Source organism: Palaemon carinicauda, chromosome 35, assembly GCF_036898095.1.
Source record: "Palaemon carinicauda isolate YSFRI2023 chromosome 35, ASM3689809v2, whole genome shotgun sequence".
Lineage (NCBI taxonomy): Eukaryota > Metazoa > Arthropoda > Malacostraca > Decapoda > Palaemonidae > Palaemon > Palaemon carinicauda.
The window spans coordinates 57969127-57991561 of record NC_090759.1 but is presented as its reverse complement, the minus strand read 5'-3'; the positions used below and the strand labels follow the sequence as shown (position 1 = coordinate 57991561).

At 43.2% G+C, this 22435-nt stretch overlaps 2 protein-coding genes across 2 annotated transcripts; both read right to left on the bottom strand.

The window, feature by feature from the left end:
• Positions 1-195: 195 nt before the first annotated feature.
• On the bottom strand, positions 196-2103 carry LOC137627327 (uncharacterized). Its single transcript, XM_068358410.1, has 3 exons — positions 1573-2103; positions 1086-1317; positions 196-308 (listed from the first exon to the last, which is right to left on the bottom strand). The coding sequence occupies exons 1-3, from the start codon at positions 2101-2103 to the stop codon at positions 196-198; spliced, it is 876 nt and encodes a 291-aa protein (XP_068214511.1).
• Positions 2104-6526: 4423 nt separating this feature from the next.
• LOC137627325 (uncharacterized) lies at positions 6527-22271 on the bottom strand. Its single transcript, XM_068358409.1, has 7 exons — positions 21977-22271; positions 20612-20905; positions 19245-19357; positions 14021-14198; positions 8763-8874; positions 8227-8401; positions 6527-6562 (listed from the first exon to the last, which is right to left on the bottom strand). The coding sequence occupies exons 1-7, from the start codon at positions 22269-22271 to the stop codon at positions 6527-6529; spliced, it is 1203 nt and encodes a 400-aa protein (XP_068214510.1).
• Positions 22272-22435: the final 164 nt, after the last annotated feature.

Below are 22435 nucleotides of genomic sequence, written 5' to 3'. Positions count from 1 at the left end.
CATTACACCTACTAGTGAAACATCCTCAATATCAACTGATACCACCACCTCTCCTTCCATCACTACTCCTACCAGTGAAACGTCCACAATATTAACCAATACCACCAACTCTCCTTCCAACACTACACCTACCAGTGAAACGTCCACAATATTTACTGATACCAGCACCTCTCCTTCCATCACTACAACTACCAGTCAAACGTTCTCAATATCAACTGATGCCACCACCTCTCCTTCCTCCATTACACCTACTAGTGAAACAACCACAATATCAATTGATACCACCAACTCTCCTTCCTCCACTACACCTACAAGTGAAACGTCTACAATATTGACTGATACCACCACCTCTCCTTCCATCACTACACCTACCATTGAAACATCCACACTATTCACTGATACCAGCACCTCTACTTCCATCACTACACCTACCATTGAAACATCCACAATATTCAGTAATACCACCACCTCTCCTTCCTCCATTACACCTACCAGTGGAGCATCCTCAATATCAACTGATACCACCACCTCTCCTTCCTCCACTACACTGACTAGTAAAACAACCACAACATCATTTGATACCACCACCTCTCCTTCCACCACACCTACTAGTGAACCATCTACAATATCAACTGGTGATACCACCACCTTTTCTTCCTCCATTACACCTACTAGTGAAACATCCACAATATTAAGTGATATCACCACCTCTCCTACCTCCATTACACCTACTAGTGAAACATCCACGATATCAATTGATACCACCAACTCTCCTTCCATCACTACACCTACCATTGAAACATCCACAATATTCACTGATACCAGCACCTCTACTTCCATCACTACACCTACCATTGAAACATCCACAATATTCACTAATACCACCACCTCTCCTTCCATCACTACACCTACCGGTGAAACGTCCACAATATTCACTGATATCACCACCTCTCCTTCCTCCATTACACCTACTAGTGGAGCATCCTCAATATCAACTGATACCACCACCTCTCCTTCCTCCACGACACTGACTAGTAAAACAACCACAACATCATTTGATACCACCACCTCTCCTTCCACCACACCTACTAGTGAACCATCTACAATATCAACTGGTGATACCACCACCTCTTCTTCCTCCATTACACCTAATAGTGAAACATCCTCAATATTAAGTGATACTACCACCTCTCCTACCTCCATTACACCTAATAGTAAAACAACCACAACATATTTTGATACCACCACCTCTCCTTCCACCACACCTACTAGTGAACTATCTACATTATCAACTGGTGATACCACCACCTCTTCTTCCTACATTACACCTACTAGTGAAACATCCACAATATTAAGTGATACCAGCATCTCTCCTAACTCCATTACAGCTACTCGTGAAACATCTATATTATCTACTGATACCACCACCTCTCCTTCCATCACTACTCCTACCAGTGAAATGTCCACAATATTAACTGATACCACCACCTCTCCTTCCATCACTACACCTACCAGTAAAACGTCCACAATATTCAATGATACCACCACCTCTCTTTCCATCACTACACCTACCAGTGAAACGTCCACAATATTCACTGATACCACCACCTCTCCTTCCTCCATTACACCTACTAGTGAAGCATCCACAATATTAAGTGATACCACCACCTTTTCTACCTCCATTACACCTACTAGTGAAACATCCACAATATTCACTGATACCACCACCTCTCCTTCCATCACTACACCTACCAGTAAAACGTCCACAATATTCACTGATACCACCACCTCTCCTTCCTCCATTACACCTAATAGTGAAGCATCCTCAATATCAACTGATACCACCACCTCTCCTTCCTCCACTACGCTGACTAGTAAAACAACCACAACATCATTTGATACCATCACTTCTCCTTCCACCACACCTACTAGTGAACCATCTACATTATCAACTGGTGATACCACCACCTCTTCTTCCTCCATTACACCTACTAGTGAAACATCCACAATATTAAGTGATATCACAACCTCTCCTACCTCCATTACATCTACTAGTGAAACATCCACAATATCAACTGATACCACCACCTCTCCTTCCTCCATTACACCTACCAGTGATACGTCCACAATATTAACTGATACCACCACCTCTCCTTCCTCCACTACACTGACTAGTAAAACAACCACAACATCATTTGATACCACCACCACTCCTTCCACCACACCTACTAGTGAACCATCTACATTATCAACTGGTGATACCACCACCTTTTCTTCCTCCATTACACCTACTAGTGAAACATCCACAATGTTAAGTGATACCACCACCTCTCCTAACTCCATTACACCTACTAGTGAAACATCCACAATATCAACTGATACCACCACCTCTCCTTCCTCCATTACACCTACCAGTGAAACATCCACAATATTAACTGATACCACCACCTCTCCTTCCTCCATTACACCTACCAGTAAAACGTCCTTAATATTAACTGATACCACCACCTCTCCTTCCATCACTACACCTACCAGTGAAAAGTCTACAATATCAACTGATACACCCACCTCTCCTTCCATCATTACACCTACCATTGAAACATCCACAATATCAACTGATATCACCACCTCTCCTTCCTCAGTTACACCTACCAGTGAAACGTCCACAATATTAACTGATACCACCACCTCTCCTTCCATCACTACACCTACCAGTGAAAAGTCTACAATATTAACTGATACACCACCTCTCCTTCCATCACTACACCTACCATTGAAACATCCACAATATTCACTGATACCACCACCTCTCCTTCCATCACTACACCTACTAGTGAAACATCCACAATATTAAGTGATACCACCACCTCTTCTACCTCCATTACACCTACCAGTGAAAAGTCCACAATATTACCTGATACCACCACCTCTCCTTCCTCCATTACACCTACTAGTGAAACATCCTCAATATCAACTGATACCACCACCTCTCCTTCCTCCACTACACTGACTAGTAAAACAACCACAACATCATTTGATACCACCACCTCTCCTTCCACCACACCTACTAGTGAACCATCTACATTATCAACTGGTGATACCACCACCTCTTCTTCCTACATTACACCTATTAGTGAAACATCCACAATATCAACTGATACCACCACCTCTCCTTCCACCACACCTACTAGTGAACCATCTACAATATCAACTGGTGATACCACCACCTTCTTCCTCCATTACACCTACTAGTGAAACATCCACAATATTAGGTGATATCACCACCTCTCCTTCCTCCATTACACCTACTAGTGAAACATCCACAATATCAATTGATACCACCAACTCTCCTTCCTCCACTACACCTACCAGTGAAACATCTACAATATTAACTGATACCACCACCTCTCCTTCCATCACTACACCTACCATTGAAACATCCACAATATTCACTGATACCACCACCTCTCCTTCCATCACTACACCTACCAGTGAAATGTCCACAATATTCACTGATACCACCACCTCTCCTTCCTCCATTACACCTACTAGTGAAGCAACCTCAATATCAACTGATACCACCACCTCTCCTTCCTCCACGACACTGACTAGTAAAACAACCACAACATCATTTGATACCACCACCTCTCCTTCCACCACACCTACTAGTGAAACATCTACAATATCAACTGATACCACCACCTCTCCTTCCTACATTACACCTACTAGTGAAACATCCACAATATTAAGTGATACCAGCACCTCTCCTAACTCCATTACACCTACTAGTGAAACATCCACAATATCAACTGATACCACCACCTCTCCTTCCTCCATTACACCTACCAGTGAAACGTCCACAATATTAACTGATACCACCACCTCTCCTTCCATCACTACACCTACCAGTGAAAAGTCTACAATATTAACTGATACACCCACCTCTCCTTCCATCACTACACCTACCATTGAAACATCCACAATATTCACTGATACCACCACATCTCCTTCCATCACTACACCTACTAGTGAAACATCCACAATATTAAGTGATACCACCACCTCTTCTACCTCCATTACACCTCCAGTGAAACGTCCACAATATTAACTGATACCACCACCTCTCCTTCTTCCATTACACCTACCAGTGAAACGTCTACAATATTAACTGATACCACCACTCTCCTTCCTCCACTACACCTACCAGTGAAACGTCCACAATATTAACTGATACCACCACCTCTCCTTCCATCTCTACACCTACCATTGAAACATCCACAATATTCACTGATACCACCACCTCTCCTTCCATCACTACACCTACCAGTGAAACATCCACAATATTCATTGATACCACCACCTCTCCTTCCTCCATTACACCTACTAGTGAAACATCCACAATATTAACTGATACCACCACCTCTCCTTCCTCCATTACACCTCCTAGTGAAACATCCATAATATCAACTGATACCACCACCTCTCTTTCCATCACTACTCCTACCAGTGAAATGTCCACAATATTAACTGATACCACCACTCTCCTTCCATAACTACACCTACCAGTGAAACGTCCACAATATTCACTGATACCACCACCTCTCCTTCCATCACTACACCTACCAGTGAAACGTCCACAATATTCACTGATACCACCACCTCTCCTTCCTCCATTACACCTACTAGTGAAACATCCTCAATATCAACTGATACCACCACCTCTCCTTCCTCCACTACACTACTAGTAAAACAACCACATCATTTGATACCACCACTTCTCCTTCCACCACACCTACTAGTGAACATCACAATATCAACTGGTGATACCACCACCTCTCCCTCCATTACACCTACTAGTGAAACATCCACAATATTAAGTGATACCACCACCTCTCCTCCTCCATTACACCTACTAGTGAAACATCCACAATATTAACTGATACCACCACCTCTCCTTCCTCCATTACACCTACTAGTGAAACGTCCACAATATTAACTGATACCACCACCTCTCCTTCTTCCATTACACCTACCAGTGAAATGTCTACAATATTAACTGATACCACCACCTCTCCTTCCATCACTACACCTACCAGTGAAACATCCACAATATCAACTGATACCACCACCTCTCCTTCCATCACTACACCTACCAGTGAACGTCCACAATATTAACTGATACCACCACCTCTCCTTCCTACACTACACCTACTAGTAAAACAACCACAACATCATTTGATACCACCACCTCTCCTTTCACCACACCTACTAGTGAACCATCTACAATATCAACTTGATACCACCACCTCTCCTTCCTCCATTACACCTACTAGTGAAACATCCACAATATTAAGTGATACCACCACCTCTCCTCTCCATTACACCTACTAGTGAAACATCCACAATATCAACTGATACCACCACCTCTCCTTCCTCCATTACACCTACTAGTGAAACATCCACAATATTAACTGATACCACCACCTCTCCTTCCTCCTACACCTACCAGTGAAACGTCCACAATATTAACTGATACCACCACCTCTCCTTCCATCACTACACCTACCAGTGAAACATCCACAATATCAACTGATACACCACCTCTCCTTCCATCACTACACCTACCATTGAAACATCCACAATATTCACTGATACCAGCACCTCTCCTTCCATCACTACACCTACTAGTGAAACATCCACAATATTAACTGATACCACCACTCTCTCCTCCATTACACCTACCAGTGAAACATCCACAATATTACCTGATACCACCACCTCTCCTTCCTCATTACACCTACTAGTGAAACATCCTCAATATCAACTGATACCACCACCTCTCCTTCCTCTACTACACTGATAGTAAAACAACCACATCATCATTTGATACCACCACCTCTCCTTCCACCACACCTACTAGTGAACATCACATATCAACTAGTGATACCACCACCTCTCTTCCTCCATTACACCTACTAGTGAAACATCCACAATATTAAGTGATACCACCACCTCTCCTTCCTCCATTACACCTACTAGTGAAACATCCACAATATTAAGTGATACCACCACCTCTCCTAACTCCATTACACCTACTAGTGAAACATCCACAATATCAACTGATACCACCACCTCTCCTTCTCCATTACACCTACCAGTGAAACATCCACAATATTAACTGATACCACCACCTCTCCTTCCTCACTACACCTACCAGTGAAACGTCCACAATATTAACTGATACCACCACCTCTCCTTCCTCCTACACCTACCAGTGAAACGTCCACAATATTAACTGATACCACCACCTCTCCTTCCATCACTACACCTACTAGTGAAACGTCTACAATATTAACTGATACCACCACCTCTCCTTCCATCACTACACCTACAGTGAAACGTCCACAATATTCACTGATACCACCACCTCTCCTCTCCATTACACCTACTATGAAACATCCACAATATCAACTGATACCACCACCTCTCCTTCCTCCATTACACCTATAGTGAAACATCCATAATATCAACTGATACCACCACCTCTCCTTCCATCACTACCCTACAGTGAAAATCCACAATATCAATGATACCACCACCTCTCCTTCCATCACTACACCTACCAGTGAAACGTCCACAATATTCACTGATACCACCACCTCTCCTTCCATCACTACACCTACCAGTGAAACGTCCTCAATATCAACTGATACCACCACCTCTCCTTCCTCCATTACACTTACTAGTGAAACATCCACAATATCAACTGATACCACCACTCTCCTTCCTCCACTACACCTACCAGTGAAACGTCACAATATTAACTGATACCACCACCTCTCCTTCCTCCACTACACCTACTAAAACATCAACAATATTCACTGATACCACCACCTCTCCTTCCATCACTACACCTACCAGTGAAACATCCACAATATTCAACTGATACCACCACCTCTCCTCCATCACTACACCTACCAGTGAAACGTCCACAATATTCACTGATACACCACCTCTCCTTCCTCCATTACACTACTAGTGAAACATCCACAATATTAACTGATACCACCACCTCTCCTTTCCTTACTACCTATAGTAAACATCCACAATATCAACTGATACCACCACCTCTCCTTCCATCACTACACCTACAGTGAAACATCCACAATATCAACTGATACCACCACCTCTCCTTCCATCACTACACCTACCAGTGAAACATCCACAATATCAACTGATACCACCACCTCTCCTTCCTCATTACACCTACCAGTGAAACATCCACAATATTAACTGATACCACCACCTCTCCTTCCATCACACACTACCAGTGAAACGTCCTCAATATCAACTGATACCACCACCTCTCCTTCCTCCACTACACCTATTAATGAACATCCACAATATCAATTGATACCACCAACTCTCCTTCCTCCACTACACCTACCAGTGAAACGTCTACAATATTAACTGATACCACCACCTCTCCTTCCATCACTACACCCATCATTGAAACATCCACAATATTCACTGATTCCAGCACCTCTCCTTCCATCACTACACCTACCAGTGAAACGTCCACAATATTCACTGATACCACACCTCTCCTTCCTCCATTACACCTACTATTGAAACATCCTCAATATCAACTGATACCACCAGCTCTCCTTCCTCCACTACACTGACTAGTAAAACAACCACAACATCATTTGATACCACCACCTCTCCTTCCACCACACCTACTAGTGAACCATCTAAAATATCAACTGGTGATACCACCACCTCTTCTTCCTCCATTACACCTACTAGTGAACACATCCATATATCAACTGATACCACCACCTCTCCTTCCTCCATTACACCTACCAGTGAAACGTCCTCAATATCAACTGATACCACCACCTTCTCCTTCCATCACTACACCTACATTGAAACATCCACAATATTCACTGATACCACCACCTCTCCTTCCTCCACTACACTGACTAGTAAAACAACCACAACATCATTTGATACCACCACCTCTCCTTCCTCCATTACACCTACTAGTGAAACATCCACAATATCAACTGATACCACCACCTCTCCTTCCTACATTACACCTACTACTGAAACATACACAATATTCACTGATACCACCACCTCTCCTTCCATCACTACACCTACCAGTGAAACGTCCACAATATTCACTGATACCACCACCTCTCCTTCCATCACTACACCTACCAGTGAAACGTCTACAATATTAACTGATACCACCACCTCTCCTTCCATCACTAAACCTACTAGTGAAACGTCTACAATATTAACTGATACCAGCACCTTTCCTTCCATCACTACACCTACAGTGAAACGTCCACAATATTCACTGATACCACCACCTCTCCTTCCTCCATTACACCTACTAGAGAAACATCCACAATATTAAGTGATATACCACACCTCTCCTACCTCCATTACACCTACTAGTGAAACATCCACAATATCAACTGATACCACCACCTCTCCTTCTTCCATTACACCTACCAGTGAAACGTCAACAATATTAACTGATCCACCACCTCTCCTTCCTCACTACACCTACCAGTGAAACGTCCACAATATTAACTAATACCACCACCTCTCCTTCCATCACTCCTACTAGTGAAACATCCACAATATCAACTGATACCACCACCTCTCCTTCCTCCATTACACCTACCAGTGAAACGCCCTCAATATTCAACTGATACTACCACTTCTCCTTCCATCACTCCACCTACCAGTGAATCGTCACAATATCAACTGATACCACCAGCTCTTCTTCCACTACACTTACTAGTGAAACATCCACAATATCAACTGATACCACCACCTCTCCTTCCTCCACTACACCTACCAGTGAAACATCCACAATATTAACTGATACCACCACCTCTCCTTCCTCCATTACACCTACTAGTGAAACATCCACAATATTAACTGATACCACCACCTCTCCTTCCATCACTACTCCTACCAGTGAAACGTCCACAATATTAACTGATACCACCACCTCTCCTTCCTCCATTACACCTACTAGTGAAACATCCACAATATCAACTGATACCACCACCTCTCCTTCCATCACTACTCCTACTAGTGAAACATCCTCAATATCAACTGATACCACCACCTCTCCTTCCTCCATTACACCTACTAGTGAAACATCCACAATATTAACTGATACCACCACCTCTCCTTCCTCCATTACACCTACTAGTGAAACATCCATAATATCAACTGATACCACCACCTCTCCTTCCATCACTACTCCTACCAGTGAAATCCACAATATTAACTGATACCACCACCTCTCCTTCCTCCATTACACCTACTAGTGAAACATCCATAATATCAACTGATACCACCACCTCTCCTTCCATCACTACTCCTACTAGTGAAACATCCTCAATATCAACTGATACCACCACTTCTCCTTCCTCTACTACACTACTAGTAAAACAACCACATCATTTGATACCACCACCTCTCCTTCCACCACACCTACTAGTGAACGTCACAATATCAACTGATACCACCACCTCTCTCCCTCCATTACACCTACTAGTGAAACATCCACAATATTAACTGATACCACCACCTCTCCTTCCTCCATTACACCTACTAGTGAAACATCCACAATATCAACTGATACCACCACCTCTCCTTCCTCCATTACACCTACCAGTGAAATGTCCACAATATTAACTGATACCACCACCTTCCTTCCTCCATTACACCTACCAGTGAAACGTCCACAATATTAACTGATACCACCTAACTCTCCTTCCTTGACTACGCTGAATAGTAAAACAACCACAATATCAACTGATACCACCACTCCTGTCTATCACTACACCTACCAGTGAAACGTCTACAATATTAACTGATACCACCACCTCTCCTTCCATCACTACCCTACCATTGAAACATCACAATATTCAACTGATACCACCACTCTCCTTCCATCACTACACCTACCATTGAAACATCCACAATATTCACTGATACCAGCACCTCTCCTCCATCACTACACCTACCAGTGAAACATCCACAATATTCACTGATACCACCACCTCTCCTTCCTCCATTACACCTACCAGTGAAACATCCACAATATTAACTGATACCACACTCTCCTTTCTTACTACGCTATAGTAAGACAACCACTATATCAACTGATACCACCACTCTCCTTCCATCACTACACCTAGCAGTGAAACATCCACAATATCAACTGATACCACCACTTCTCCTTCCTCCATTACACCTACTAATGAAACATCCAAATATCAACTGATACCACCACCTCTCCTTCCTCCATTACACCTACTAGTGAAACATCCACAATATTAACTGATACCACCACCTCTCCTTCCATCACCACACCTACCAGTGAAACATCCACAATATTCACTGATACCACCACCTCTCCTTCCTACATTACACCTACTAGTGAAACATCCACAATATTCAACTGATACCACCACCTCTCCTTTCTTACTACCTATAGTAAGACAACCACTATATCAACTGATACCACCACTCTCCTTCCATCACTACACCTACAGTGAAACATCCACAATATCAAGTGATACCACCACCTCTCCTTCCTCCATTACACCTACTAGTGAAACATCCACAATATTCAACTGATACCACCACCTCTCCTTCCTCCATTACACCTACTAGTGAAACATCCACAATATTAACTGATACCACCACCTCTCCTTCCATCACCACACCTACCAGTGAAACGTCCTCAATATCAACTGATACCACCACCTCTCCTTCTCCACTACACCTATTAATGAACATCCACAATATCAACTGATACCACCAACTCTCCTTCCTCCACTACACCTACCAGTGAAACGTCTAAAATATTAACTGATACCACCACCTCTCCTTCCATCACTACACCTACAGTGAAACATCCACAATATTCACTGATACCACCACCTCTCCTTCCATCACTACACCTACCAGTGAAACGTCCACAATATTCACTGATACCACACCTCTCCTTCCTCCATTACACCTACTAGTGAAACATCCTCAATATCAACTGATACCACCACTCTCCTTCCTCCATTACACTACTAGTGAAACACCACAATATCAACTGATACCACCACCTCTCCTTCCACCACACCTACTAGTGAAACCATCAAATATCAACTGGTGATACCACCACCTCTCCTTCCTCCATTACACCTACTAGTGAAACATCACATATATCAACTGATACCACCACCTCTCCTTCCATCACTACACCTACCAGTGAAACACCCTCAATATCAACTGATACACCACCTCTCCTTCCATCACTACACCTACCAGTGAAACGTCCTCAATATCAACTGATACCACCACCTCTTCCTTCCACTACACTTACTAGTGAAACATCCACAATATCAACTGATACCACAACTCTCCTTCCTCCACTACACCTACCAGTGAAACATCCACAATATCAACTGATACCACCACCTCTCCTTCCATCACTACACCTACATTGAAACATCCACAATATTAACTGATACCACCACCTCTCCTTCCATCACTACTCCTACCAGTGAAACGTCCACAATATTAACTGATACCACCACCTCTCCTTCCATCACTACACCTACCAGTGAAACGTCCACAATATTCACTGATACAGCACCTCTCCTTCCATCACTACTCCTACCAGTGAAACGTCCTCAATATCAACTGATACCACCACCTCTCCTTCATCCATTATACCTACTAGTAAAACATCCACAAATATCAACTGATACCACCACCTCTCCTTCCTCCATTACACCTACAGTGAAACATCCATAATATCAACTGATACCACCACCTCTCCTTCCATCACTACCCTACCAGTGAAACATCCACAATATTAACTGATACCACCACCTCTCCTTCCATCACTACACCTACCAGTGAAACGTCCACAATATTCACTGATACCAGCACTCTCCTTCCATCACTACACCTACCGTGAAACGTCCTCAATATCAACTGATACCACCAGCTCTCCTTCCTCCACTACACCTACTAGTGAAACATCCAATATATCAATTGATACCACCACTCTCCTTCCTCCACTACACCTACCAGTGAAACGTCTACAATATTAACTGATACCACCACCTCTCCTTCCATCACTACACCTCATTGAAACATCCACAATATTCACTGATACCAGCACCTCTCCTTCCATCACTACACCTACCAGTGAAACGTCCACAATATTCACTGATACCACCACCTCTCCTTCCTCCACTACACCTACTATTGAAACATCCACAATATCACTGATACCACCACCTCTCCTTCCTCCACTACACTGACTAGTAAAACAACCACAACATCATTTGATACCACCACCTCTCCTTCCTCCACACCTACTAGTGAACCATCAAATATCAACTGATACCACCACCTCTCCTTCCTCCATTACACCTACTAGTGAAACATCCATATATCAACTGATACCACCACCTCTCCTTCCTCCATTACACCTACCAGTGAAACGTCCACAATATTCAACTGATACCACCACCTCTCCTTCCATCACTACACCTACCAGTGAAACATCCACAATATTAACTGATACCACCACCTCTCCTTCCTCCACTACACTACTAGTAAAACAACCACAAATATTTGATACCACCACCTCTCCTTCCTCATTACACCTACTAGTGAAACATCCACAATATTCAACTGATACCACCACCTCTCCTTCCTACATTACACCTACTAGTGAAACATCCACAATATTCACTGATACCACCACCTCTCCTTCCATCACTACACCTACCAGTGAAACGTCCACAATATTCACTGATACCACCACCTCTCTTCCATCACTACACCTACCAGTGAAACGTCTACAATATTAACTGATACCACCACCTCTCCTTCCATCACTACACCTACAGTGAAACGTCCACAATATTAACTAATACCACCACCTCTCCTTCCATCACTACACCTACAGTGAAACGTCCACAATATTCACTGATACCACCACCTCTCCTTCCTCCATTACACCTACTAGTGAAACATCCTCAATATTAACTGATAACTACCTCTCCTTCCTCCATTACACCTACCAGTGAAACATCCACAATATCAACTGATACCACCACCTCTCCTTCTTCCATTACACCTACCAGTGAAACGTCCACAATATTAACTGATCCACCACCTCTCCTTCCTCCATTACACCTACCAGTGAAACGTCCACAATATTAACTGATACCACCACCTCTCCTTTCCATCACACCTACTAGTGAAACCATCTACAATATCAACTGATACCACCACCTCTCCTTCCATCACTACACCTACCAGTGAAACGCCCTCAATATCAACTGATACCACCACTCTCCTTCCATCACTCCACCTACCAGTGAAATCGTCACAATATCAACTGATACCACCACCTCTTCCTTCCACTACACTTACCAGTGAAACATCCACAATATCAACTGATACCACCACCTCTCCTTCCTCCATTACACCTACTAGTGAAACATCCACAATATTAACTGATACCACCACCTCTCCTTCCTCCATTACACCTACTAGTGAAACATCCATAATATCAACTGATACCACCACCTCTCCTTCCATCACTACTCCTACCAGTGAAATGTCCACAATATTAACTGATACCACCACCTCTCCTTCCTCCATTACACCTACTAGTGAAACATCCATAATATCAACTGATACACCACCTCTCCTTCCATCACTACTCCTACTAGTGAAACATCCTCAATATCAACTGATACCACCACTCTCCTTCCTCACTACACTGACTAGTAAAACAACCACATCATTTGATACCACCACCTCTCCTTCCACCACACCTACTAGTGAACCGTCTACAATATCAACTGGTGATACCACCACCTCTTCTCCTCCATTACACCTACTAGTGAAACATCCACAATATTAAGTGATACCACCACCTCTCCTACCTCCATTACACCTACTAGTGAAACATCCACAATATCAACTGATACCACCACCTCTCCTTCCTCCATTACACTTACCAGTGAAATGTCCACAATATTAACTGATACCACCACCTTTCCTTCCTCCATTACACCTACCAGTGAAACGTCTACAATATTAACTGATACCACTAACTCTCCTTCCTTGACTACCTGAATAGTAAAACAACCACAATATCAACTGATACCACCACTCCTGTTCTATCACTACACCTACCAGTGAAACGTCCACAATATTAACTGATACCACCACCTCTCCTTCCATCACTACACCTACCATTAAAACATCCACAATATTCACTGATACCAGCACCTCTCCTTCCATCACTACACCTACCAGTGAAACGTCCACAATATTCACTGATACCACCACCTCTCCTCCATCACTACACCTACCAGTGAAACGTCCACAATATTCACTGATACACCACCTCTCCTTCCTCCATTACAGCTACTAGTGAAACATCCACAATATTAACTGATACCACCACTCTCCTTTCTTCACTACCTATAGTAAGACAACCACTATATCAACTGATACCACCACTTCTCCTTCCATCACTACACCTACCAGTGAAACATCCACAATATCAACTGATACCACCACTCTCCTTCCTCCATTACACCTACTAATGAAACATCCACAATATCAACTGATACCACCACCTCTCCTTCCTCCATTACACCTACTAGTGAAACATCCACAATATTAACTGATACCACCACCTCTCCTTCCATCACCACACCTACCAGTGAAACGTCCACAATATTCACTGATACACCACCTCTCCTTCCTCCATTACAGCTACTAGTGAAACATCCACAATATTAACTGATACCACCACTCTCCTTTCCTTGACTACCTATAGTAAACAACCACTATATCAACTGATACCACCACTTCTCCTTCCATCCATTACACCTACAGTGAAACATCCACAATATCAACTGATACCACCACCTCTCCTTCCTCCATTACACCTACTAGTGAAACATCCACAATATCAACTGATACCATCACCTCTCCTTCCTCCATTACACCTACTAGTGAAACATCCACAATATTAACTGATACCACCACCTCTCCTTCCATCACCACACCTACCAGTGAAACGTCCTCAATATCAACTGATACCACCACCTCTTCTTCTTCCACTACACCTATTAATGAACATCCACAATATCAACTGATACCACCACTCTCCTTCCTCCACTACACCTACCAGTGAAACGTCCAAAATATTAACTGATACCACCACCTCTCCTTCCATCACTACACCTACATTGAAACATCCACAATATTCACTGATACCAGCACCTCTCCTTCCATCACTACACCTACCAGTGAAACGTCCACAATATTCACTGATACCACACCTCTCCTTCCTCCATTACACCTACTAGTGAAACATCCTCAATATCAACTGATACCACCAACTCTCCTTCCTCCATACACCTACTAGTAAAACAACCACAACATCATTTGATACCACCACCTCTCCTTCCACCACACCTACTAGTGAACATCTAAAATATCAACTGATACCACCACCTCTCTTCCTCCATTACACCTACTAGTGAAACATCCATATATCAAACTGATACCACCACCTCTCCTTCCTCCATTACACCTACCAGTGAAACACCCTCAATATCAACTGATACCACCACTCTCCTTCCATCACTCCACCTACTAGTGAAACGTCGTCAATATCAACTGATACCACCACCTCTTCCTTCCACTACACTACTAGTGAACCATCCACAATATCAACTGATACCACCACCTCTCCTTCCTCCACTACACCTACCAGTGAAACATCCACAATATCAACTGTTACCACCACCTCTCCTTCCTCCATTACACCTACTAGTGAAACATCCACAATATTAACTGATACCACCACCTCTCCTTCCATCACTACACCTACCAGTGAAACGTCCACAATATTAACTGATACCACCACCTCTCCTTCCATCACTACACCTACCAGTGAAACGTCCACAATATTCAACTGATACCAGCACCTCTCCTTCCATCACTACTCCTACCAGTGAAACGTCCTCAATATCAACTGATACCACCACCTCTCCTTCCATCCATTACACCTACTAGTGAAACATCCACAACATTAACTGATACCACCACCTCTCCTTCCTCCATTACACCTACTATTGAAACATCCACAATATCAACTGATACCACCACCTCTCCTTCCATCACTACTCCTACCAGTGAAACGTCCACAATATTAACTGATACCACCACCTCTCCTTCCATCACTACACCTACCAGTGAAACGTCCACAATATTCACTGATACCAGCACTCTCCTTCCATCACTACACCTACCCGTGAAACGTCCTCAATATCAACTGATACCACCACCTCTCCTTCCTCCATTACACCTACTAGTGAAACATCCAATATATCAACTGATACCACCACCTCTCCTTCCTCCACTACACCTACCAGTGAAACGTCTACAATATTAACTGATACCACCACCTCTCCTTCCATCACTACCCTACCAGTGAAACATCCACAATATTCACTGATACCAGCACTCTCCTTCCATCACTACACCTACCAGTGAAACATCCTCAATATTCACTGATACCACCACTCTCCTTCCATCACTACACCTACTAGTGAAACGTCTACAATATTCAACTGATACCACCACCTCTCCTTCCTCCATTACACTACTAGTGAAACATCCTCAATATCAACTGATACCACCACCTCTCCTTCCTCCACTACACCTACTAGTGAAACAACCACAAATCATTTGATACCACCACCTCTCCTTCCATCCTACACCTACTAGTGAAACATCTACAATATCAACTGATACCACCACCTCTCTTCCTCCATTACACCTACCAGTGAAACATCCACAATATTAACTGATACCACCACTCTCCTTCCTCATTACACCTACCAGTGAAACATCCACAATATTAACTGATACCACCACCTCTCCTTCCTCACTACACCTACTAGTGAAATCTACAATATTAACTGATACCACCACCTCTCCTTCCATCACTACACCTACTAGTGAAACATCTACAATATTCAACTGATACCACCACCTCTCCTTCCTCACTACACCTACCATTGAAACATCCACAATATTCACTGATACCACCACCTCTCCTTCCATCACTACACCTACCAGTGAAACGTCCACAATATTCACTGATACCACCACCTCTCCTTCCTCCACTACACCTACTAGTGAAACATCCTACAATATCAACTGATACCACCACCTCTCCTTCCTCCTACACCTACAGTGAAACATCCACAATATTAACTGATACCACCACCTCTCCTTCCTCCATTACACCTACTAGTGAAACATCACAATATTCAACTGATACCACCACCTCTCCTTCCATCACTACACCTACCAGTGAAACGTCCACAATATTAACAATACCACCACCTCTCCTTCCCACTACACCTACCAGTGAAACGTCCACAATATTACTGATACCACCACCTCTCCTTCCATCACTACACCTACTAGTGAAACGTCCACAATATTAACTGATACCACCACCTCTCCTTCCTTCCATTACACCTACCAGTGAAACGTCACAATATTAACTGATACCACCACCTCTCCTTCCTCCATTACACCTACAGTGAAACATCCACAATATTAACTGATACCACCACCTCTCCTTCCATCCATTACACCTACCAGTGAAAAGTCTACAATATCAACTGATACACCACCTCTCCTTCCATCACTACACCTACCATTAAAACATCCACAATATTCAACTGATACCACCACCTCTCCTTCCATCACTACACCTACTAGTGAAACATCCACAATATTAACTGATACCAACCTCTCTCCTCCATTACACCTACCAGTGAAACATCCACAATATTAACTGATACCACCACCTCTCCTTCCATTACACCTACCAGTGAAACGTCCTACAATATCAACTGATACCACCACCTCTCCTTCCATCACCACACCTACCAGTGAAATGTCCTACAATATTAACTGATACCACCACCTCTCCTTCCATCACTACACCTACCATAGTGAAACATCCACAATATCAACTGATACCACCACCTCTCCTTCCTCACTACACCTACAGTGAAACATCCTCAATATTCACTGATACCACCACCTCTCCTTCCATCACTACACCTACTAGTGAAACGTCCACATATTCACTGATACCACCACCTCTCCTTCCTCCATTACACCTACTAGTGAAATATCCTCAATATCAACTGATACCACCACCTCTCCTTCCTCCACTACACCTACTAGTGAAACAACCACATCATTTGATACCACCACCTCTCCTTCCACCACACCTACTAGTGAACATCCTACAATATCAACTGATACCACCACCTCTTCTTCCTCCATTACACCTACTAGTGAAACATCCACAATATCAACTGATACCACCACCTCTCCTTCCTACATTACACCTACTAGTAAAACGTCCACAATATTAACTGATACCACCACCTCTCCTTCCTCCATTACACCTACCAGTGAAACGTCCACAATATTCAACTGATACCACCACCTCTCCTTCCATCAGTACACCTACCAGTGAAACATCCACAATATTCACTGATACCACCACCTCTCCTTCCATCACTACACCTACCAGTGAAACATCCACAATATTAACTGATACCACCACCTCTCTCCTCCATTACACCTACCAGTGAAACGTCCACAATATTAACTGATACCACCACCTCTCCTTCCTCCATTACACCTACCAGTGAAACGTCACAATATTAACTGATACCACCACCTCTCTTCCTCCATTACACCTACCAGTGAAACGTCTACAATATTAACTGATACCACCACCTCTCCTTCCATCACTACACCTACCAGTGAAACGTCTACAATATTAACTGATACCACCACCTCTCCTTCCATCACTACACCTACCATTGAAACATCCACAATATTCACTGATACCAGCACCTCTCCTTCAATCACTACACCTACCAGTGAAACGTCCACAATATTCACTGATACCACCACCTCTCCTTCCATCACTACACCTACCAGTGAAACGTCCACAATATTCACTGATACCACCACACCTCCTTCCTCCATTACACCTACTAGTGAAACATCCTCAATATCAACTGATACCACCACCTCTCCTTCCTCACTACACTGACTAGTGAAACAACTACATCATTTGATACCACCACCTCTCCTTCCACCAAACCTACTAGTGAACCATCTACAATATCAACTGGTGATACTACCACCTCTTCTTCTTCCATTACACCTATAGTGAAACATCCACAATATTAAGTGATACCACCACCTCTCCTTCCTCCATTACACCTACTAGTGAAACATCCACAATATCAACTGATACCACCACCTCTCCTTCCTCCATTACACCTACCAGTGAAATGTCCACATATTAACTGATACCACCACCTCTCCTTCCTCCATTACACCTACCAGTGAAATGTCCACATATTAACTGATACCACCACCTCTCCTCCTCCATTACACTACTAGTGAAACATCCACAATATCAACTGATACCACCACCTCTCCTTCCTCCATTACACCTACCAGTGAAATCCACAATATTAACTGATACCATCACCTCCCTTCCTCCATTACACCTACCAGTTTTGAAACGTCCACAATATTAACTGATACCACCACCTCTCCTTCCTCCATTACACCTACTAGTGAAATATCCACAATATCAACTGATACCACACTCTCCTTCCTCCACTACACCTACCAGTGAAACTCTACAATATTAACTGATACCACCACCTCTCCTTCCATCACTACACCTACCATTGAAACATCCACAATATTCACTGATACCAGCACCTCTCCTTCCATCACTACACCTACCATTGAAACATCCACAATATTCACTGATACCACCACCTCTCCTTCCTCCATTACACCTACTAGTGAAGCAACCTCAATATCAACTGATACCACCACCTCTCCTTCCTCCATTACACCTACTAGTGAAACATCCTCAATATCAACTGATACCACCACCTCTCCTTCCTCCACTACACTGACTAGTGAAAACACCACAACATCATTTGATACCACCACCTCTCCTTCCACCACACCTACTAGTGAACCATCTACATATCAACTGGTGATACCACCACCTCTTCTTCCTCCATTACACCTACTAGTGAAACATCCTCAATATTAAGTGATACCACCACCTCTCCTAACTCCATTACACCTACTAGTGAAACATCCACAATATCAACTGATACCACCACCTCTCCTTCCCACATTACACCTACCAGTGAAACGTCCACAATATCAACTGATACCACCACCTCTCCTTCCATTACACCTACCAGTGAAACGTCCATAATATTAACTGATACCACCACCTCTCCTTCCACCACTACACCTACTAGTGAAACATCCATAATATTAAACTGATACCACCAGCCTCTCCTTCCTCCATTACACCTACCAGTGAAACATCCACAATATCAACTGATACCACCACCTCTCCTTCCTACATTACACCTACCGTGAAACGTCCACATATTAACTGATACCACCACCTCTCCTTCCATCACTACACCTACCAGTGAAACATCCACAATATTCACTGATACCAGCACCTCTCCTTCCATCACTACACCTAGTAGTGAAACGTCCACAATATTAACTGATACCACCACCTCTTCTACCTCCATCACACCTATCAGTGAAACGTCCACAATATTAACTGATACCACCACCTCTCCTTCCTCCATTACACCTACCAGTAAAACGTCTACAATACTAACTGATACCACCACCTCTCCTTCCATCACTACACCTACCAGTGAAACGTCTACAATATTAACTGATACCACCACCTCTCCTTCCATCACTACACCTACCATTGAAACATCCACAATATTCACTGATACCAGCACCTCTCCTTCCATCACTACACCTACCAGTGAAACGTCCACAATATTCACTGATACCACCACCTCTCCTTCGATCACTACACCTACCAGTGAAACGTCCACAATATTCACTGATACCACCACACTCTCCTTCCTCCATTACACCTACTAGTGAAACATCCTCAATATCAATTGATACCACCACCTCTCCTTCCTCCATTACACCTACTAGTGAAACATCCACAATATTAAGTGATACTACCACCTCTTCTCCTCCATTACACTTACCAGTGAAACGTCCACAATATTAACTGATACCACCACCTCTCCTTCCTCCATTACACCTACCAGTGAAACATCTACAATATTAACTGATACCACCACCTCTCCTTCCATCACTACACCTACCAGTGAAACGTCTACAATATAACTGATACCACCACCTCTCCCATCACTACACCTACCAGTGAAACGTCCACAATATTCACTGATACCACCACCTCTCCTTCCTTCATTACACCTACTAGTGAAACATCCTCAATATCAACTGATACCACCACCTCTCTTCCTCCACTACACTACTAGTAAAACAACCACAAATCATTTGATACCACCACCTCTCCTTCCACCACACCTACTAGTGAAACATCTACAATATCAACTGATACCACCACCTCTTCCTTCCTCCATTACACCTACTAGTGAAACGTCCACAATATTAACTGATACCAGCACCTCTCCTTCCATCACTACACCTACCAGTGAAACGTCTACAATATTAACTGATACCAGCACCTCTCCTTCCATCACTACACCTACCAGTGGAACGTCTACAATATTAACTGATACCAGCACCTCTCCTTCCATCACTACACCTACCAGTGAAACGTCTACAATATTAACTAATACCACCACCTCTCCTTCCATCACTACACCTACCAGTGAAACGTCCACAATATTCACTGATACCACCACCTCTCCTTCCTCCATTACACCTACTAGTGAAACATCCTCAATATCAACTGATACCACTACCTCTCCTTCCTCCATTACACTGACTAGTAAAACAACCACAACATTATTTGATATCACCACCTCTCCTTCCACCACACCTACTAGTGAACCATCTACAAGATCAACTGGTGATACCACCACCTCTTCTTCCTCCATTACACCTACTAGTGAAACATCCACAATATTAAGTGATATCACCACCTCTCCTACCTCCATTACACCTACTAGTGAAACATCCACAATATCAACTGATACCACCACCTCTCCTTCCTCCATTACACCTACCAGTGAAACGTCCACAATATTAACTGATACCACCACCTCTCCTTCCTCCAATACACCTACCAGTGAAACGTCCACAATATTAACTGATACCACCACCTCTCCTTCCATCACTACACCTACCAGTGAAAAGCCTATAATATCAACTGATACACCCA

Coding starts and splice junctions, on each gene's coding strand:
- LOC137627327 (XM_068358410.1), bottom strand. CDS start 2,103: ATGGAGGAAGGAGAGGTGGTGGTATCAGTTGATATTGTGGATGTTTCA. Junction 1,318..1,572: donor ATATTGTGGACGTTTCACTG/GTAGGTGTAGTG, acceptor GGTGTAATGTAG/GAAGAAGAGGTGGTGGTATC. Junction 309..1,085: donor TGTAGATGGTTCACTAGTAG/GTGTGGTGGAAG, acceptor TTTCACTTGTAG/GTGTAGTGGAGGAAGGAGAG.
- LOC137627325 (XM_068358409.1), bottom strand. CDS start 22,271: ATGGAGGAAGGAGAGGTGGTGGTATCAGTTGATATTGTGGATGTTTCA. Junction 14,199..19,244: donor ATGATGTAGTTGTTTCACTA/GTCAGTGTAGTG, acceptor TTTACTATTCAG/GTAGTCAAGGAAGGAGAGTT. Junction 8,402..8,762: donor GATATTGTGACGATTCACTG/GTAGGTGGAGTG, acceptor TTTCTCTAGTAG/GTGTAATGGAGGAAGGAGAG.